Consider the following 19200-nt stretch of genomic DNA (forward strand, 5'->3'; position numbering starts at 1 on the left):
CCAAATTAAATTTGGATTTTGGTGAAGGTAAGTTTCAAAGCAGCTTTGTTTAAAGAGGTAAACATATCATGGCTATAGAGCACTAAGAATATAGAACATGTCATGACTATGAAGAGCACAGAGGTCTTGCTATGATAATAGCTGCTAACTTCATTCATTGAACTAGCGTTAGTGTGCAGGTTGTCATCTAAAATACGGCATGCTGGTAAAATAACAGTGTCATAGGTTCAAGTCCCCTCAGTCTAAGAATGACACTAGAGTTTTCCCCTTGAGCAATGACAAGCACTTCAGTTTTTCCACTAAAAAATGCTCGGCACGTAATAGGAATGATAATCATAATCATAATCACAACGATTATCACCATCATCAGTTTCAATTTACCCTCCCAACAACGCAGTTTTTAAAGCGCTCTGCTGTATTCTAATACACAGAAATTCCGCATCTTATTCAGATGGCAGTAGGTGCTGCTTTGTAGGCTGAAATTAGTATGGGAGCCAGCACAGCATTTCCTGGGAAGAAATGGCCAATTACAGCAAAATAAACACCGCATGTAATAGACCGTGGTGGAGGGCTGGAATGGACAGGGGAGGAGATGCTGTAAAATGTGGTATTGATTTCAGCATGGATCCCCTATCTGTCCTCTATATAAAACAACGCATTAAAAATGCAGATATTTACAACCTGAGATTGCCTGCATGCAAGTCAGAGCAGAGGGATGGTTAATGTTTTTAAGGTCATATGAAAGAGAAGATCACAATACATCCAGGAGTATTTTTGTGGGAAAGAAAACTTGGGTTGTGATCAGTGCCCTCATTACTGGCACTACTGAATCTGATATATGGCGAGGTGGGGAAAGAGGCAATAAATGCAATGCCTAGACCTGCATTGTGTTTCCATCAAAGCATTGCCCATTTAATACTGATAATGTGCATTCCACTTAAGCAAGTCTTTAGAAAGCCCAGAAACAGCTTGAAGCAGGCCTGCAGTGTCGCATGATAATGACTTGCACACCATAGGGATATCTTCCCTGGCTGTAGTGATGTCTCCAACACCAGCCCTGTTGTGGCAGCTTCTTTAAATTTCTGTTGCACTGCTCTCTGTCCTCCAAGACTAACAATCCATTCAGTACTGTTGGGCTGTAGCAAAGGGCGAGAGCAGTCACCCCACCCAGCCTCGAACCCGGGTCTACAGGGTAACAACCATGCGACTTTGACCACGACGCCAAAGAGCCAGGCTCGTTGCTATGGCAGTCAGAGCGCATACTCAACCGTAGTGATGGCACTCCGTCACACTGCCCTCCCCTTTGGCAAGCGCACCCATGCGCTTCACGCACCATGGCGTCCCTCACGCATTCTCCTGCTGTACTTCTCCCATCCCAGGGTGCCCCACTCACCAGTGCTTCACCCATCTCTGGGGTCCCTCACACACCGGCCAACGAGATTGATCCACACAGTGCAACCCTCTGGGCCATCATGAACTAAACTGTCTAAAAATTAGCTACCACAGTTACACTATTTATCTAAATTGCAGCCTCAACTTTCATTTTTTGGCTTTGATCCTACTAGCGGACACTTAAACTCTGCTTGGAGAGACAGTTCTCTTTGAGCCCGGGCCCCTAATTGAGGGCAAAAAGGCCAAAACTGTAAATCACTGCTCCATATGCCTGTCAAATCTTAGTGTTCAAGAAGGGGAGGCGGGCAGTGAAGCCACTGGGCACGTAGGGTAAAAAGCTCTCAATCCCATTAGCGAAGGGTCATCTTTATTAATGAAGTAGCTAAGTGAGGCTAATTATGGGAGGTCAGCAGTATTACATTAAATAAAAATCACAGCAAACGCTCATGATTTTGCTGTGGCTTCCCTAGAGTTGGAGTTGGGGTTGGGGGGTGGGGGGATGGGGTCGGTCCACATATCCAGTTGATGCAGTCTGTGTGTGATTTATTTGGCTAGGGCGTGTACTGTAGAAACACAGTTGAGGCTCTTGATGTTCTTCAGCCACCCTTCACCCATCCTAATAAGAGCATGTGCAAACTGGTGAATTGCAGGGGCGATTTTTCCAGATCCGCTGACGCTGTACTGCATTACGAAAAGCTGCTGATCCACCCCCAGTTGACCATGACCATTACGAGCCTCGGGTTAGACAATGAGAGATGTTTACTGTCTCTATTTGCAGAGCCGTAAAAGCCACTGGTGGAGGCCATATGGGAATATAAATCCCACACAGAATTTGGTCGGCCGCACCAGGTGTTTGTTAGATAGCCTCTAGAGGGCACTTAACTCATAATGCTTTCCAATACTTTACAGAAAGAAACCATTTAAAATGCCTTTCAAAGTACAATTACGTACACGTTTAATGACGACTATAGGTAAACCGGCAGCCATTTCTGATGCAACCGCCCAAGGTCCAAGGTGCCTTTTGAGTACTGGGCCTCATGCGTACAATGCTGTTATGAGTCATTTCCTTTCATTTAAGCATCGCACTACTCAATGCCAATAGGAGGATCTTTCATAACCTCCCGCTTCACCAGAGCAACAGCACTATGTGCAAGTAATGAGAAGATAGAGATAGGACTGAAGACTGGACACTTCATTCATTCACTGGATTCTGTTCCCATTCACTTGAGTCTGGGAGATGGCACAGAGACACAGTCACCCTGCCTCACCCCAACCGCCCCTCCCCTCCTTCATTATAGAGCATCATTCTAGGCCTGGGTTGTTACAGACGCTCCACTCTGGCTGCACGCCAAGCAGGCTCTGCTGTGAATGCCGCACGCTTGATGTCTGCACTAGGGCATCGAAATCTCCTCAGCCAATGCTCTGAAAAAATCTGTCAGTCAGACTGCAGCACACAAATACTGCAGGGCATTCGTAAGGTCTGGGCTTGCTAAGAATAATTAATGCTGAAACAGGCATCGGTGATCATGCATTGTAAATGACTCAATGATCCCCCAAGATTTTTACTGTCTTATTCTGTTGTGTTTTTTTTTTTTTTCACTCTGCATCAAGGTTCGCAGAATGTGACATACGCCGTTGTGAGACTTGTCTCTGTCAGCCATTTTTACACTATCAAAGCAGAGGGGAAATCCTCGCCAGCGTGGCAGGAGCTTCTGAAACATCCTATTTATTTCAGGGTAACAGCCTTGTTTCATCGCCTGCTTGTCTTCAGAATACAAATGATAATTTACCACTACAACTGTCTGAGTCACCGCATGACAAAGTCTTGCATATCTAAATCATTATATCTAAACTTGCATGCTGTACTCCGTTCATTGATGGGGTTTCAGCCTACAAGGCTCTGTGAGCCCATGAATGGGGCGGGGCCATTTTCAGCAGCTCAGTGATTGGTTGGTTGGTTGATTCAAGCCTTTGACTGATAGCAGATCTTAGCCCAACCCATCATGAGTTTCATGAGGGCTCACTCTCCAGTTACTGGTGCTCAATTATGCGTGTTACAGATGCACTTGTGCAGGGCTCATGTATCACCTACTTATAGTTATAGATGAAGCCCTTTAGGGTAAGAAGCTTGTTGAGGGGCACAACAGCAGTGCTCTGCCCGAGATTTGCATCTCATAACACTGGGGAAAGGACAACCCAGGTCCTGAGAGTGCCAGCATGTTTCTGGTTTTTATTCCATCCAAGCTGTTCATTGCATAATTGGATTAGTTATTATTAGCTAAATTAATGCAGCTGAATGGAGTCTGAATGGTGAGACATCAAAGACCAGAGGCTCACGGTCACCTGCATTCATTTAGCAGAACGACTGATCTGATTATTTGATAGGGAGCTTGGGTGGGTCAAAAACCAGATACATCTTGAATTTTGGGATCAGGGCTGTGTGCTTCTGTCAGAAGACTTCATTACAAAATGCATGAAATGTATGTTCCCAAAACTCGGAGCTCCAAAAACTGCGATCCGCGCCTGCCCAGCGGCCACCTGGGGTACACTCGGGTATTCCACTAGCACACCGAGAAAGTGTTGGGTCTGAACTTCCGTTACCGAGGACAGCACTGCCCCAGGCCAGGGCTCCTTACCAGGTAGGGCAGGAAAGCACCGCTACATGGGATTCTTAACGGCACGGCCCACAAATTTTAATAGCGAGTACTTCAAAGGAAGCTGTCTGAAGGAGAGGGGCCTGCTTTAGTTTGGTTGAGATCAAAGGAATTTATCTGGAGTACAGGAGAAGCTTTTCAAGTGCTTTGCCCCTTTGAAAGCATGCAGTTTGAAGATTCGGCCATTGTTATATATACGATGTACACAAAACCGCTTACATAGGTTTAAATTTACATTGCATTCTGACATTTCACTTCGCTGTATACTCACTGAAGCAAATCAGGTTAAGTGTTTTGCTCAAGGAATCAACAGCATTGCCCTGCGAAAGAAGAGAACCGGCAACCATCTGTTTACAAGCCCAATATCCTGACCCCTATACCTGACCGCCTGGGGAGCCGACTTTAACGTGCGTTGCCATGTCGACCCGGGCTCGTTCACCATCCCGATCCATCAGGTGTTTACGAGCGAAAGTGAGCGGCGCTCTCCACGCGGCGCGGGGCTGGAGGAGAGGCAAACTGCGGGGGACGGATATAATCACCACCTGCTGTCCAGGAGGCGCTGGAGGAGCCGGCTCAGTCTGCGCCCCACGTCTCTGGGCTGTTTAGAGAGCGGCAGCAGCCGGCTCCGAGCACGTCTGCAATATTCATGCCACTTTCTCCTCACGAATGACCTTTCCCTGTTTATGTGAGGACTGAGAATAGCCGGGGCGCACACGCGCGCGCACCCTCGGACGCGCACGCACACACGCACGCGCGCAAACACATACACCGCGTGCTCGCATAAGAAATGAACGGGCACACACTGCGTGCACACTCATACACCCACATACACACACACACACACACACACACACATGTGCACACACACACACACACAAGCACACTACAAGCATACATACTGATATACATACACACACCTCACAAGCAAGTGTACACACACAAAGATACAAGCAGGCACAAACTACATGCACATGCGCGCCACACGTGCACACATACACACTCACACACACACACACACACACACACACACACACACACACACACAGGTACACACACACTATAGGCACACACACATATATATATATATATATATATATACCTACATGCGCATGCATATACATATATGCACACACCCCACAGGCACACATATGCATTGTTGATAAACAGTCAGAGACAGACACCACAGTGAAATTGCAGTTTTAGGGATTAGTGGCAGTTACTGATGTATTGCTGCAGTTTACCCTTAGCAGTCCCTTTATGATCTATTAAAGAAACCATTGAAAAAGCAATATACCTTGAAATATAGCCTTAAAAATCTGATGGATTTTACACATACACCCATGCACATACACGCACACACACACACTCATGTATAGATCATATCCACTAATGCTACTCTCATACTGCAGCACATATTTTGCAATACATTGTTAAATCAAATACACTCTGAATATCTGAAAGAATATGCAACAGTTTGCACTCATGAAACCAGCAATAACTGTATGAATGTATAATATATGCATGACAATCTTCCAGCATATGGAAAATAACAGTTTGCATATATTTAAACCACATTTTCCTGCTGTCCCCCTTTACTTTTCCCGTAAGGCCTGTCTGAGCTGAGAGATCCATTCATCTCTGCAGAGCACAGCCCCGATGCAACAAGATAGGGAAACACGCAATTACAGCCCACGGGACCAGGACGCCACCTCTGCCATGAAGCGGATGGGGGGTGGGGGGGTGGGGGTGATCAATAGCCATCGATCTGCCGGCTTATGGCCGCTTCAACTGCATATTATGTCAGGTGCAGAAATGCACACGCCGGCGTTCAGATCAGCGACACAAATTAAGCGCTCCCCAGGCGACTCGCCCCGACGGAGCCGAGAGCCCGGCGGGGGGAGAGAGACGGCACGCAGCTGCTGGAATAAGCCACGCCGGGCGGCGGATCAAACTCGCGGCTGCAGCTTTTTACACCAGCTCGCAGGGCTCTACTGTGCCGCACGGCAGCGTTTGCCGTTTCACTGTAACCCACACTGAGCTTAACAGTGCCATGTGCGGGGGAGAGACACCAGCTGTACTGTTTGAGGAATCAATCGAGTCAGAGTTTGAGCGGCGTTTCCAGACAACGTGCCTGGTCTCTTATAAATGACCACAACTTTACATTTCAGCGATAGTTACAGAAAAAAACACAGGAGGAGAACCACAGCACATACAAGATTGCTCCCAGCCCCCTACTTCTCATGGTAAGGACTTGGGTCGCAGTGCAGTGAAAGAGATTATTTAAAAAAAAGCCCCCCCCCCACCCCCCCCCCCCCCCCCCCCAACCTTCGGATTCTCACCTCTGTAGCAAACCGTCAACCAGAGCAGGTCGAGGAGCTGACCGCCCAGCTCGCACACGTCCCAGCCCAGCATAGCGCCCTGTCCGCTTCCAGTTCGGGCGATGACGAAATGATAAAAAAACCCAAATCGAAGAACCGAAACTCCGGGGGGAACCTTGTAGCAAGTGGATTTCGGAAAGAGGATCAGTCGCGCATTGCTACTGCTGCCACAGTGCCAGAGAGAGTGTGGTGGGGGAGAGAGAGAGAGAGAGAGACAGAGAGAGAGAGAGGGAGAGGGAGGGAGAGGGAGGGAGGGAGAGAGAGAGGGAGAGACAAGGAGATAGAGAGAGAGAGGATCCAGAAGTGTTGGTGGCAGCGGTGGGGTGGGCGGGTGGGTGGGTATTGGATTAGAGGATGAGAGGAGACAGTTGGGGGAGAGAGAAAGAGAGAGAGAGAGGGGGCTAAACGGACTGATGATCCGTCGGTAATCCTCGCCGGACGGGTGCCGCCGCCGCGCCTTAGACTCAGTCACGGCGTGCGCAGAAATCGTGCTCCTGTCGGCAGGGCGCTATCGATTCCCGAGCGGGAGAGAGGAGAGCCAGCCCCCGCCGCCACCTCAGCCTAGCCCAGCCCCGACTCCCAGCTCCATCACTCATTAGCCGGGAGGCTGCGATGATCTCATCCTTTTTTTCCCTCTAACTCTGCCTCCCTCTCTCTCTCTCCCTCCCTCCCTCCCTCTCACCCTCTCTCTCCCTCTCTCTCCCTCTGACTCGAGGCAGCAGCGCAGCAGACATGCTCTGGAATATAAAAGGGAGATTCCCTTTCTACTGCACAAGATTCATCACGCTCAAACACCCCCCCCCAACCCCACCCTGCACCATCCCCTCCCCCATCTGTCAGTAACCCCCCTCTCTATCATCACTCATGAGAGGAGGGTCTTCTCTTTGATCAGTGGGGCAGATTTCCCCCCGCTACCCTGTTGCTCTGATCTATACCCAGATCCCATGGTCCGTCACATTACAGCATCAGGGAGTATGTGCATTGATCTAGGATCAGCAGTCCTTTTCTGCATGCACATTCCACCGCGCATCACATTACAACATCAGGGAGTGTGTGCACTGTTCTAGGATCAGCAGTTCTTTTCTGTATGCACACTCCACTGCGCATCACATTACAGCATCAGGGAGCATGTGCACTGATCTAGCATCGGTTGTTCTGTGAGCAGCTGAGTTAATCTCCCTTTCTCACCTCTATTGTAGTTGACAATCTGGTTCCACTTTTGAATTAAGTGGCCCCAAATCCTGTGTATGTACATTGTAAATACTACATAGCTACTACCATACTCTTACACAGTAACTGCTATGAATATGCACATTGTTGTTACACAAGTGTTATTACATAAACCACAAACAATTGAAGCTACAAAGACTTAACAAGTGTATTTAAATATGTAATGTGTAACTATGTGCACATACACAGTAGTTACTCAGCAAATAAGCAGGTAGAGTGTAAATACACAGGAATGCTTAAAGTGTGGCTGACCCATCATAAGCAGGCACTCTTTAGCAGGCACAGTGTTACAGAGGATGGGAAACAGCAGCAGGCTTCCGCTGAGGGCTGCAGGGTGAAGCGCCAGTGGGCGGCACCGCAGGCACATGGTTGAGCGGGTACCTTCTGCGCTGCGGCCAATCTCCGGGTGCAAAGATCGATACGCGAAGCATCAGCTGCATAAGGGCTTCAGTCAGATCTGACCTGAGCAAGATAAGATGCCCTGGTTATTTCCTCGCTTTCACAACACGCTTCATGAATTTTGGCAACCGTGAACAAGTTTTGCGCAACAGCGGATTCGCGTGCTGGACGGAAAAAAAAAAAAACCACAAAGCGACGTTTGAAGTGAGGTGGGGGAGGGGGTCGCTGAGACTCCAGGGCGGGGTTACTTTGGAGGGAAATTCAAACACAGGCCACGGATGATACCAGAGATGCTCCTCTGTCTCCTGATTGGTTGGCGTGTCTTTCGGACGCATTCAAAGCACAGTGGGAGGACTCAATAACAGACCCAATGCCTTCATACCAGCACGCCGAATCAAAGCCAGGTTCAATTTCAGTATTGCAGAAGCCTCAAGCCACGACACCAACCTCCCACACCAGTGACTGCAGACACCGAGCAAAGCTTGCAAAAAATGTCAGTGCAGCTTATGAAATAAAATGGTTGCACTTGCTTAACTCTTTAGCAAAAAGTAAAGACAAATTAAATAGCAGTTAAATTGAATCTAGCCTTTTGTCTCCATAGATAAAGGTAACTACTAAACAAACAGAAAATAGCAATGTATAGTGTATTCCATTTAAAATGACAGTACATTTCAGATCATTTACAAAAAGCTGTATGTGATATATGTAATAATGCCTTAAAGAGGCACACATATAATAGTGTGATAATTGTCTTAAACTGGCATCCATCCCACCACACCTAATGGCTGTGATTAATACACTGAAGCCATCAGTAAGTCGCTCTCTCTTTCTCTCTCTCTCCTCTCTTTCTCTCTCTCTCTCTTTATCTATCTCTCTTTCTCTCTCTCTCTTGCTCTCTCTCTCTCTCCTCTCTTTATCTATCTCACTCTCTCTCTCTCTCTCTCTTTCTTCTCTCCATGCAACACAGCACCTAAAAAAAAACTCATTTCCGCTTTGTTCTTTTATGGACTGGCTGAGACCTGCGGCAGGACGCGCCCGAAACGGTCGAGGCGCTAAAAGAGACGGCTCCTCTTTCTGTGCGAGTCTGTGCTCTCACTCTTCAAAGCAGACCTCTTCCTCTCTGTTCCACCACTGCTGGGCTCCATACCAGCATGGGGCTAACCTGAGAGAGACGGGTGCCATACGAAGGCAAACCGCTCCCTGTCTGTCTGTATGGTGCAGAGATGCATTGCCATGCATGCCGACGCCATCAGAACCTGCACTGTTTGTCCATTTATAAGGTAAACAGAGGATTGAAATGACATTTTGAAGACAGCCTACATACAATGCAGTCATATAATCTTCTTACCCTGACTACAATCAGTACATAATTCCAGTTTTCACAGCTGGATATTTACTGAGGCAATTTGGGTTTAAGTACCTTGCCTAAGAGTACAGCAGGGTACCTTTCTAGGAATAGAACAAGTAACTTTCAGGTTACAAGCCCTGCACTTTACCACTAAACCACACAGCTACCCATATATAATATACCACTGATCTCTGATGCAATGATTTTTGGATTACTTTTTTTCGTATCACATAATGCTGGGGTTTTAATCAGGGCCAGTAGAGACTTTGTTACTCTTTTCAAATACCTTTTTTGGTAGCCATTGCATACAGAGCACTGGGGTTTCACACAGATGAAACACAATTGTTTCCCTCAGTTCTTTTTCCTTATCGGCTTTCCAAATGTTTGTCTTTTTTTAAAGAAACAAAGTGAAAGAGTCAAACTAATGACTCAGTGACCCTAGCTCTGCATCTACTCAATATATACATCACTGATGCCCCATGTGTCTCTTGCTTTGCCGCTTGGTGTAGGCATATCCAGTGAACCTTCAGGACTCTACATGCAGAATCTGGTCGAGGCAGGTCTCACCACCGTCCATTATTTGCCGTTTGCTCCTGCCTACCTACAGGCATGTACATGACAGGTTCACACAGGAGTCCTGCTGGGAGTTAGCAGCTTGATGCAAACCGGGCTTCACAAAGTGCTAAAGATCGCCAGCTAAACCAGACGGGGATGAGGAAGTCAGATGGGGAACAGGCAGGCAAACGGCTCCACGAAAAACAGTTACTTAATTCCAACAGAATGGCTCACCATTGCTAAAGTGTTATTTAGCTAGTTCAGGAGCAATGGCTTGTCAGACTCTGTGTGGAACTCCTCTGGAGCACATTCAGGAACTTTATGTGTTTTTCTGAAGTCTTCATAAATATACATCTGCAGCCGCAAGCCGCTCCTGGCAGAACAGTGTCTGGAGCAGGTGCCAAACTCGATTCTCCACGGAGAAAAGATTTGCCGTTACCAGATGAAATCCAAGCCTCATTATGATGCCAACAGACAGAAACTCAGACATCCCCAATAATGCACAGTTTTGGCAGTACTGTATGAATCCAGAAACATACCTCTAAGTTTCTTACAATCATCACAAGGGACAGTTCAAAACTGGCATAATATCATTACTGAGAAATCCTCTATTCAGTCTAAGTACAAAGTTCTTAACATATCTTCTACAACATCAAGGGTTTAGCAGGTAGTTGAGAAGAATTACAGAACTTCTGTAAAGAGTGAAAAATGTACTACTTCCTCAAATTAGTTACTAGGAATTAGGGGCAAGCCTCATTCTTATGTGACTAAATAAAGGCTTAAGACAACAGCCTTACTGGACTGCAGTCTGTCCATGAATTCATTGAACAAAAATTACAATTTTTTATAAATTAATTAAGTGTATTTATATTTTACACACACACAACATCATGAGTTGTGTGGGTAAGTCAAGAAAGTTCAGATGCTCTCAAATTTTCTATTTAAATTTCTGGACAAACTGCCATGTTTCAGGAATAATTGCAGGCCTGTTGCTTTCACACGGAAATGTACTGTGGTACAGGTCTGCAATGCAAAAGGAAGTGAGAGGTGCACACCGATGGCAGGAAGTTAAGTTTACACAGTCTGTTACTTATGCTTACAGCTTAAGAACAGGGTCGATCGACAAGCTAAAATGGTGCCAAGGACCACTGCTTTCTGTTTATTTGATCTGGTTCATTTCCAGAGTATAAAGTAATGAAATAGTAATGAATAAACACACAAATAAACTGAAATAAATGACACAAATTCAGGAATGAATCCCCCACAGAGAAACTTGAGGAATCCAGGCCAAAAAATCAAGCCAGATTTCAGTTGCTTTAAGTGTAATCAGACGTCAATGCAGGATATGGAACAAATGTTTGAACACCTAACAGGAACGACCTCGAGGTCATGGACCATAACAAAGCAAACTGTAGCAAATATATACAGACCTGCACACATTCAACAATGCAACAGAGAGGATGCAAAATCATCCATTTATAGACAGACAAAGGTAAATCGCGTGAGTGAAGCGGTTCAGGGAGACAGGATGCTCGGGGTGACCACAACGCTCTCTTGGGTGTGGGGAGGTTTGCACAGCAAGAACGGGGTGGGGCTGAGGTCTGCAGACTGGAAGAAGCTTCCGGAAGTGAGGCGGTGCCAGGCAGTCTTCATTGCAAGGGCTCACATTTCAACACAGCCGCGCACTGAACAACACAGCAGTCTCCCCAGAATAACCTCAAAATATCCAGTGAAAGACCGGTGAGACTTCAATATGCTCAAAGTCGCATCTAGGAGATAGATTATATAATTATAATTTTTATATTGATATGCATGCACCATATACATAGCACATACACACACACCACACACATATAACTGTTGAACAATTACAATAATTTTAAAGCTCATGACACCATTTGAAGTATCAGAAAAATAAAGTTTTTGAACGTTCCAAGGTCCACCCAAAGCAAATGGGCTTTACGATGCTGGTCTACTAATGTATGTCCAATCAAATGATTTTTTCTAGGTTCTTTTTATGTTCCATGCCCCCCCAGGGAACAAGGAGCTCTTGTTTGACATGGGCAGTTGGGTTCCTGGAACACCAGAATGTTAGAACCACCATGGCAATGCATTGCCATAATGGTGTTCCTCATTGACATCTCACTTCTCTGTGTCTGCTTTCGGAGTAGGGAAGTTAGCCAACGGGCGAAAGTGTGTTCAGACCCAGTGTTATGAATGTGCTCAAAGTAAAGGAACAGAAAAGATCACTGTCACTGTCACCAATGACCAGAGCTTTGTGTGTACAGTCTAAATAAATAACCCAGCCCTCCCCTTTTAGGAGACATTCTGGCATTGTGTACAGCTTTTCGGCATATGAGAACTAGAAATGCAACAAAAACAAATAAACACATTTGTTCACCCAGCTAAGGGTCAGGGATGATGGACCACGCAGCACCACCGAGACATTGACCGTCCCCAAAAATGAACGCATTATTTGTGTGTAGGCCTAAAATTCACAGCTTTAATGAAACAGCACAGGAACCATTTAGACAGAGGCTGTGATTTCTTAGTGTCCCCTACAATGCCAAAAAATGTTCCTTTTACAAAGAGCGACACTCTGATATACTCCAACATCTGTTTCTATCTGTGCTCATCAATCATGTGGTTCAACAGCCTGGCCGAAATATTTCCACAGCACGTCATAAATCACATGTCGTTTAAAAGGTCTTTTGGAGCTGACATGATGGAGCTGCGCAAAAAACCTTGTGCTAGTCGGCTAATAGAGGCTAATGATGTTTTTATAGCATCCTCTGTGCACACAGTGTAATGTAAGGGCAGGTTCCTCTTTTTACAGTCGACAAAAACAATTTATGCTCAACCCCTTTTGTCTCAGCTCTACATGCATCAGGGCACTGTGCCATATAACCAGATACTGAATGTTGCGGGGTTCACTGCGGGCAGAGGGAAGGCCACATCAGTCTCTCTAAACAACCGTGTTGAGAAGTCAGATTCACATGTTCAGGCGTAAAAAACACTTTGGTGTGTTCCTCTTAATTTGTCCCTGAGCTGCCATCTCTGAACTCTCACTGCTGCAGTTTTGTCAAAAATCACCTAGGGGTATATTTCAAGAGACAGAGAAAAGGAACTGTGAATTTACCAAGAATTGGAAAAAAAAACTGTGTGGTAAGGCCCATTGAATTGGATTGGTGTATACTCCTTACATCCAAACAAAAACCTTCCCTGGAGTTTGCTTCCAAACACTGACTGACGTTTCACCAGGAAGCGTGGCATTTATTTCGGGGCTCATCACAGGCACAGAGGTTTCATGGCTGATTAAATATGACATTTCAAGAGAGCTAAACTCCGCGCCACTTCAAAAAGGGCGCCCGTAGTTGCGGCGCACAGCGCTGCTTTGGCGCGAAGTTGCGGCACAGACCTAGGGCTCCAGAGCAATCCAAATTCCCGATTTACTATCAGGCATCAAAAGTGAGGCTGGGATGCAGAAAAGCTTTGATCAGGGCTTTTCCGACACTGTGCTTTTATTACTCTGTGGGAACTGACGTGAGCGGTACAGTAGAAACAAACCTTGAGGCAAAAAAATAAATAAAAGAGGCTACGCAGAGCACCCAGAATGTATTACTGATTACCACAAAAATACGCTGCATGGCTTTTCTCTTGTTTTAGCCTGAAATGAGAACGACGCATTGATCTGTAGGGCTGTACATTAATCAGCCACGTAGAACACCTAATGGATTCCTGACAAGGTTTTTGTTTTGGCCGATTGATCTTATTATAGGATAACCATGCTCATCTGAAAACCACTTGTCCATGATAGTGAGTTATTTTGAGAGTCGTTGAATGCGTATTATTGTACATTTGCGCCATTGCTCAGTGTCAGGTTTCACCTGGTATTCCTCGAATGAACGTGAACAGCAAACGAGAAAGACTATATACTTTGATATAAAATATGTATCCGCATGCAATCATACACACAGATGCATGGAATGCCCAGAAACGCGCAGACACACACATTCCACACACATCTTCAGACTTGCGAACAGCGCGCGTGCGCACACACGCACACATACTCACCCACCAAGCATGCACTTGTTTCATGCAGCCTTTATACAGGATGTCAAAACAGTACAACGTCTGTGGTTAACGCTGCTATTTGGAAAAGCATTTTGAACAATCCATTCAGTGTTTCACTGGACTGTATCATATTACATGGTGACTCCGTGCGTGCTTTTTGTAGCATTTCTGTATTCTACCTGCCGTCGTCAGAAATTCTGAAAGAAAGTGCTTTATAAAAACCACTGGAGACATACTTGACTTAACGTCTCACGGCCTGTTTTTGACGTTTGTAAATTACGAACGACCATGATTATTAATACATCGAAATCCATATTAAATTATAAGATGTATGCACGTCCCATCCCACCGGTTATTCGTTTTGTTTTTATATTTTAAATGGGGGAAAAAAGTTAGGTAAACAATTATTGATCAGTAAAACTTGAATTTATCGACGGCCATTTACACCGCTGTTCTCACACCCGCAAGACATGCTACCAGATTGTAATATCAAAGCACTGACACTATAGCGTTAGGGCAGCTTACGTGCTGAGGTCTTAGCAGGAAATTTCACCTAAGTGTTACGGTAGCTGTCCGCTGTCTTAAAACGTTACCCTAACGTGTGCAACCCCACTTATTTCCAATGTCGATGCCAAATCCATCGCGGGATATTTGGATAACAAACACACCAGGGATGCTGATTTTATACGTCTTAATTGAATATTGTTAAAACCAATTCTTTTTCATTAAAACAACCATGCATCACATCTGAAAAGTCATGCTTCCTGTTATACCAAAAAAGGAGGAACGTTTGCATCACATTACTTGCTAGATCAAGCATAAAGACAGGCTACGAGAAACGAAAGCAGGAAGGAACACATGCAATGCTTTTGGTAAATTAGAAAAAATGACTATCGTTATTCTGATCCACACGAAGTTCTTTTCCTTAAATGTCTATAAACGCAACATCGCCCAGACACTCAAAAGCTCCTATTTGCTTCCTATTTTTGAACACTTGAGAGAATTCTTAACCTACTCTTTACAGGTACCACTTAATTCACAACTTAATAAAATTTGCGCAGGGTGTTTTCTGGAGATAATTCACGTTATTTGCGCAATATTTAGCATTTATTTGGTTCTTTCAGCTGTCTTTCCCCCCCTCTGCTCTGTAGCCTAAACAAACTCTACCCTTTCAAGGAGAAGGTATAGCCAAAAGTGCGTAAAAAGCTTTGCAGGTGGCACGGTTGATAATTAGTATCGAAAAATGTTTAACAGCGAGCTTTAATAACTAGAAAATGTGTGCCGATGTCAAGATTAGTCTCGTCTTGTGACAAGAAACTCCTTAAAGATAGATAGTATCTGAGGTTGAGAAACAGTATTCCCAAATGTGATTAAATTTTAGAAGCTGAACAATGTTGCACCTTGAAGAAGTACAGTTTTCTGCACATAGATATGTGCGATATTTCTGTGTTGAGGTGTGCTGACATTACGTTTACAGTCTTTCTGAACTGACAGAAAATGAACTTGATCATCCCGCAAGCACGGGCGCATCAACACGGATATATTGCAATATTACAACGCATAGGAACCATTTTGACAGACACACAAAATGCTATTATTTGGCTACACTGTAGACTCTAGCAAAGGAAAACGGCTTATTCTATCGCAGCTACCTAAATGTTTTTATACGCAGTTTTTTCCATCTAGCCTGAACCACAGTCTGTTAAAGGAACTGAACCTGCCGTAAATTTGATTACAAAATAGTTTCATACCGTTGTCCTGACTTACTTTAAAGTGTTCCCCACTTGAAAAGAGCTAACACTGGCGTCATTAATAACATAACAAAGAATAATAACAAAGAATAACATTCAATTAGAAAAGAACTTTACCTCCGAAGTTCCGGGCGGGCGACTTGATCAGAAAGTTTTCAGATGCAGTGCGCGATCTCCGGTAGTGAGATTCAGGAACTAGAGAAAGCCAGCGAAAGAGGTGGTGATATAAGTATTGCTAAATATCTGCAGCTCACTCGCGCGAATGTCGCGCTCTTCAACTAGCACTGTAGTCATTACATTGAGGAAAGGCAATCTTAATGGATTAATCACCATTGCTTTATTCTGTTGACCTTTTTAAAAACACTTCTATTGCAATTTTTCGTTTTTTTTTTTTTTTGTTCTCATTTAAGAATTTATTCTCTTTTTGGTAAACTTGGCCTGAATGTGCACGAGAAAGTGCTGTAGAGTTTTTACTTCCGACACATGATAGCGCGCTATAATTTGTGCATTATCCTGTTGAATGATGTGAGAATGCAAAATATTATGAAAACTTGGATGCACGATAATACGCACAATAGTTTTTTTTTTTTTTTGGTTTGTTTTTTTATAAAGCTTCTTTATCGCTCTATTTTATTAGTCACAATTTGTAACATTAATTTGTGCCCAGTCTGCCAATACTGATTCAGCTCTTCCAGATCTCACAGAGACGATAGTACAGGTAACAGCTCCTACTTTATGCCTTATTCTTAACGTTTTCGAAATATTTATATCGCGTGTAAGTACGCCGTTTAAAGAAATTGTGCTGAAACGAAACACTGCCGAGTGACGACGTGTGCTACTGCCATCTAGCGGTACTTTAACGACATAGCGTTCATAAGAAAACGGGGACGGGGAAAAGGCAGGACGAGAAGAGCAGAGGCCCTGTGATGCTCATCTCTACATGGGAAGCCAAGTTGAGGTAAACGGGCAGCTTAGAGATAAAATAAACGACTACTAAAGTCACAAAGATTTTGGGTTCCAATTTGATAGACATCTTGACAATTCAATGGTATCACTACATTCCCCATGGGTATCAGCATCTGAGGTGTTCCTAATTACAAACTGGAAAATACTTTAGATGAGTTCCTAATTAAAATGACAAGATAGAGCTTTCATAAGAGAACTAAAAGATTTTTGTGATGATGCAGTCTCTAAAGCTGAGAAGTGGGTGAGTGCTTAAAGTAAAAATGCATGCTTCAGTCATTTCAATCCATCACATTTTATTTGATAGAACACCTTTTTAACAGGGAAATTGTCACACAGCACTTTTAAAACCACAGAAGAACCACATAAGGTTTTTGGAAATGGATTTGAATGTGAAACTTGGACTGAAGTTATTGACCCTGAGTTTTGATTACCCTCCAGAGCTGTTTAAGTCTGATTTCACCCCTGACTTTCACCTGGGTTCTCCATGTCAGTAAGGCCTGTAAAGCAAATCAGCATCATCTTTCTCCAAAGAAAACATTTTACTTCTTTGAACCCCTTGTTTATGGTTCATTATTGTAAATTTCTGGTTATGCAACACTCTCTACGTCCCAAGTGGGGCCCCATGAACACAAAATGAGTGGAGCCATATTAGCTACCCAGTTTAGAACCAATCATACTGTTTCACTATGCAGAAGAGTTGACTTCATTGGCTCAAACAAGTGACTGCTTAACAGCACACTGTAGCCCCACTGTAGGCATTATGAAAACTCACTTTCCCATCAGGTGTCTGGTGGCCTAAAACCCTTTCTCCTAAGTGACCACAGGCAGGTAGTGCCCTCATACACCTATAGCATGTAAAAGACTGTATGGTGAATCATTGATCATTTTCCAACAAACAGCAAGCATTATGTAGTATGTATAGACAGAAGGCTTATGTCACTCAACCTATGGCAAGAAAACATAACAGCCCAGGGCAGGTAGAGCTGACCTCAGTGACCAATCTGGAAGGTTTAAAAAAATCCTTTCCTAGAACTTTCCAGAGGACCAAAGAAATAAGTGAAGCTATCTGCACGAGCTTGTTTCTATAACCAGTTATATTTTAATAATAACAGTCAACGCAACTCCAACTGAGATTATGCTTCAAAACAGAAGTCAATAAAAAGAGTCCCATCCATTGGACTAATTCATACTTACTGTTAAAATGAGAGTATTGCTGGTCAATCACACTTGCAACCAATCATAGAAACTGATTTTTTAGAGGGAAGGCAGTTCTAGGTTTTTTGCAAAAAGCATTTTGCAGTGTGCATCTTCAATGAAGCAAAAACATGTTACCACATGCTTGGCTATGCATGTTAGCCTAGATATGAATGTCAGTTAAAACATTAAAGATTTCATTACCTACTTATCTTTCATTAACATGATGAAAAGTGACATCATACCCTATATCAACATAAGATTACATCTGAGGGAATGGTCTCCTAGATCAAATATGCCCTGTGTTGCTGTAACAAAGGAGGAGTAACAGGTCTTAGCCAAAAAAGGCATAACCATATTTTTATAACAGTACCCTCCAGTTTTTTTTTTTTTTTTACAATATATACCTCCACTGATGCCATACAATCCAATATAGATACAATACATACACATATACATACATATATTCATAGTTGATGGACACAAAACATTCTTTTGTACTTCATTGTGTTAGTCAATTCAAGACAGAAAAAACAGATTAGTATCATTTATCTATGGCTTTATTAGTGCACAAAAATATTTCCTCAACTGGTAAAGTTATAAAATTCAGCATCTGTCATTATTCTCAAACACCTACTTCAGTAAAAAAAAAAAAAAGTCATACCAGAGAACACAAGGGGATGAAACTGAAACAGGTAACATGACTTGGCGGCAAGGTTCCAGACTTTCAGGCATGGTTCCAACATAAACACCAAATCAATCTAACTGCTAAGCTTTGTGTCCTAAATGCAGTTGTCTTTCGCATATTTTCTGCAAACCAATCGTAACTGCTGACCTTTTAATGTTGCGTAACGGAAATAAAACAAAATGAAATAAAGTGCAATGCAGTTAGACTGAATCTGGGCTATAGTGTACGGCAGGCAAAGGTCAAAAGATGTGCAGTAGATTGAATCTGGACTATAGCATACGGTAAGTAGTAGATTTGCATGTACTCAGACTGCAGGATGTTTGAACTACATGTACTACAGAGGACAGACACAAAAAGCTCCATCCACACTTAATACTAGCAGGTACCAGAAATGGTCAAATAAAAACAATTAGATTAAACCAAATTAACTTACTGAAAAATGAAAATGTGAAAATACTATTAGGTAAGTACTACATGAATTTAAGTTAATTTAAAATGAAGTATTTTCATATGAGCATCTTCAGTATCATTCCAGTCATCCATTAGATTCAGTATAAACAACTGAAAGAAA

General features: G+C 43.8%; 1 protein-coding gene across 2 annotated transcripts in view; it reads right to left on the reverse strand.

The window, feature by feature from the left end:
* The window catches only part of arhgdig (Rho GDP dissociation inhibitor (GDI) gamma), a 38423-nt gene extending 22432 nt beyond the window's left edge, over nt 1-15991 (reverse strand). The window contains exon 1 of one of the 2 annotated variants that reach the window (XM_036553514.1): nt 15899-15991. Coding sequence is in view for 1 of the 2 variants with exons in the window: in XM_036553513.1 (XP_036409406.1) it covers nt 6386-6458 (73 nt within the window). In the remaining variant the exon portion in view is untranslated. Of the gene's footprint in view, nt 1-6385; nt 6617-15898 lie in introns of those variants that run through there. The other variant, XM_036553513.1, reaches the window with a different exon arrangement.
* Nucleotides 15992-19200: the final 3209 nt, after the last annotated feature.

The sequence above is a fragment of the Megalops cyprinoides genome, chromosome 19, assembly GCF_013368585.1.
Source record: "Megalops cyprinoides isolate fMegCyp1 chromosome 19, fMegCyp1.pri, whole genome shotgun sequence".
In the NCBI taxonomy this organism is placed as follows: Eukaryota; Metazoa; Chordata; class Actinopteri; order Elopiformes; family Megalopidae; genus Megalops; species Megalops cyprinoides.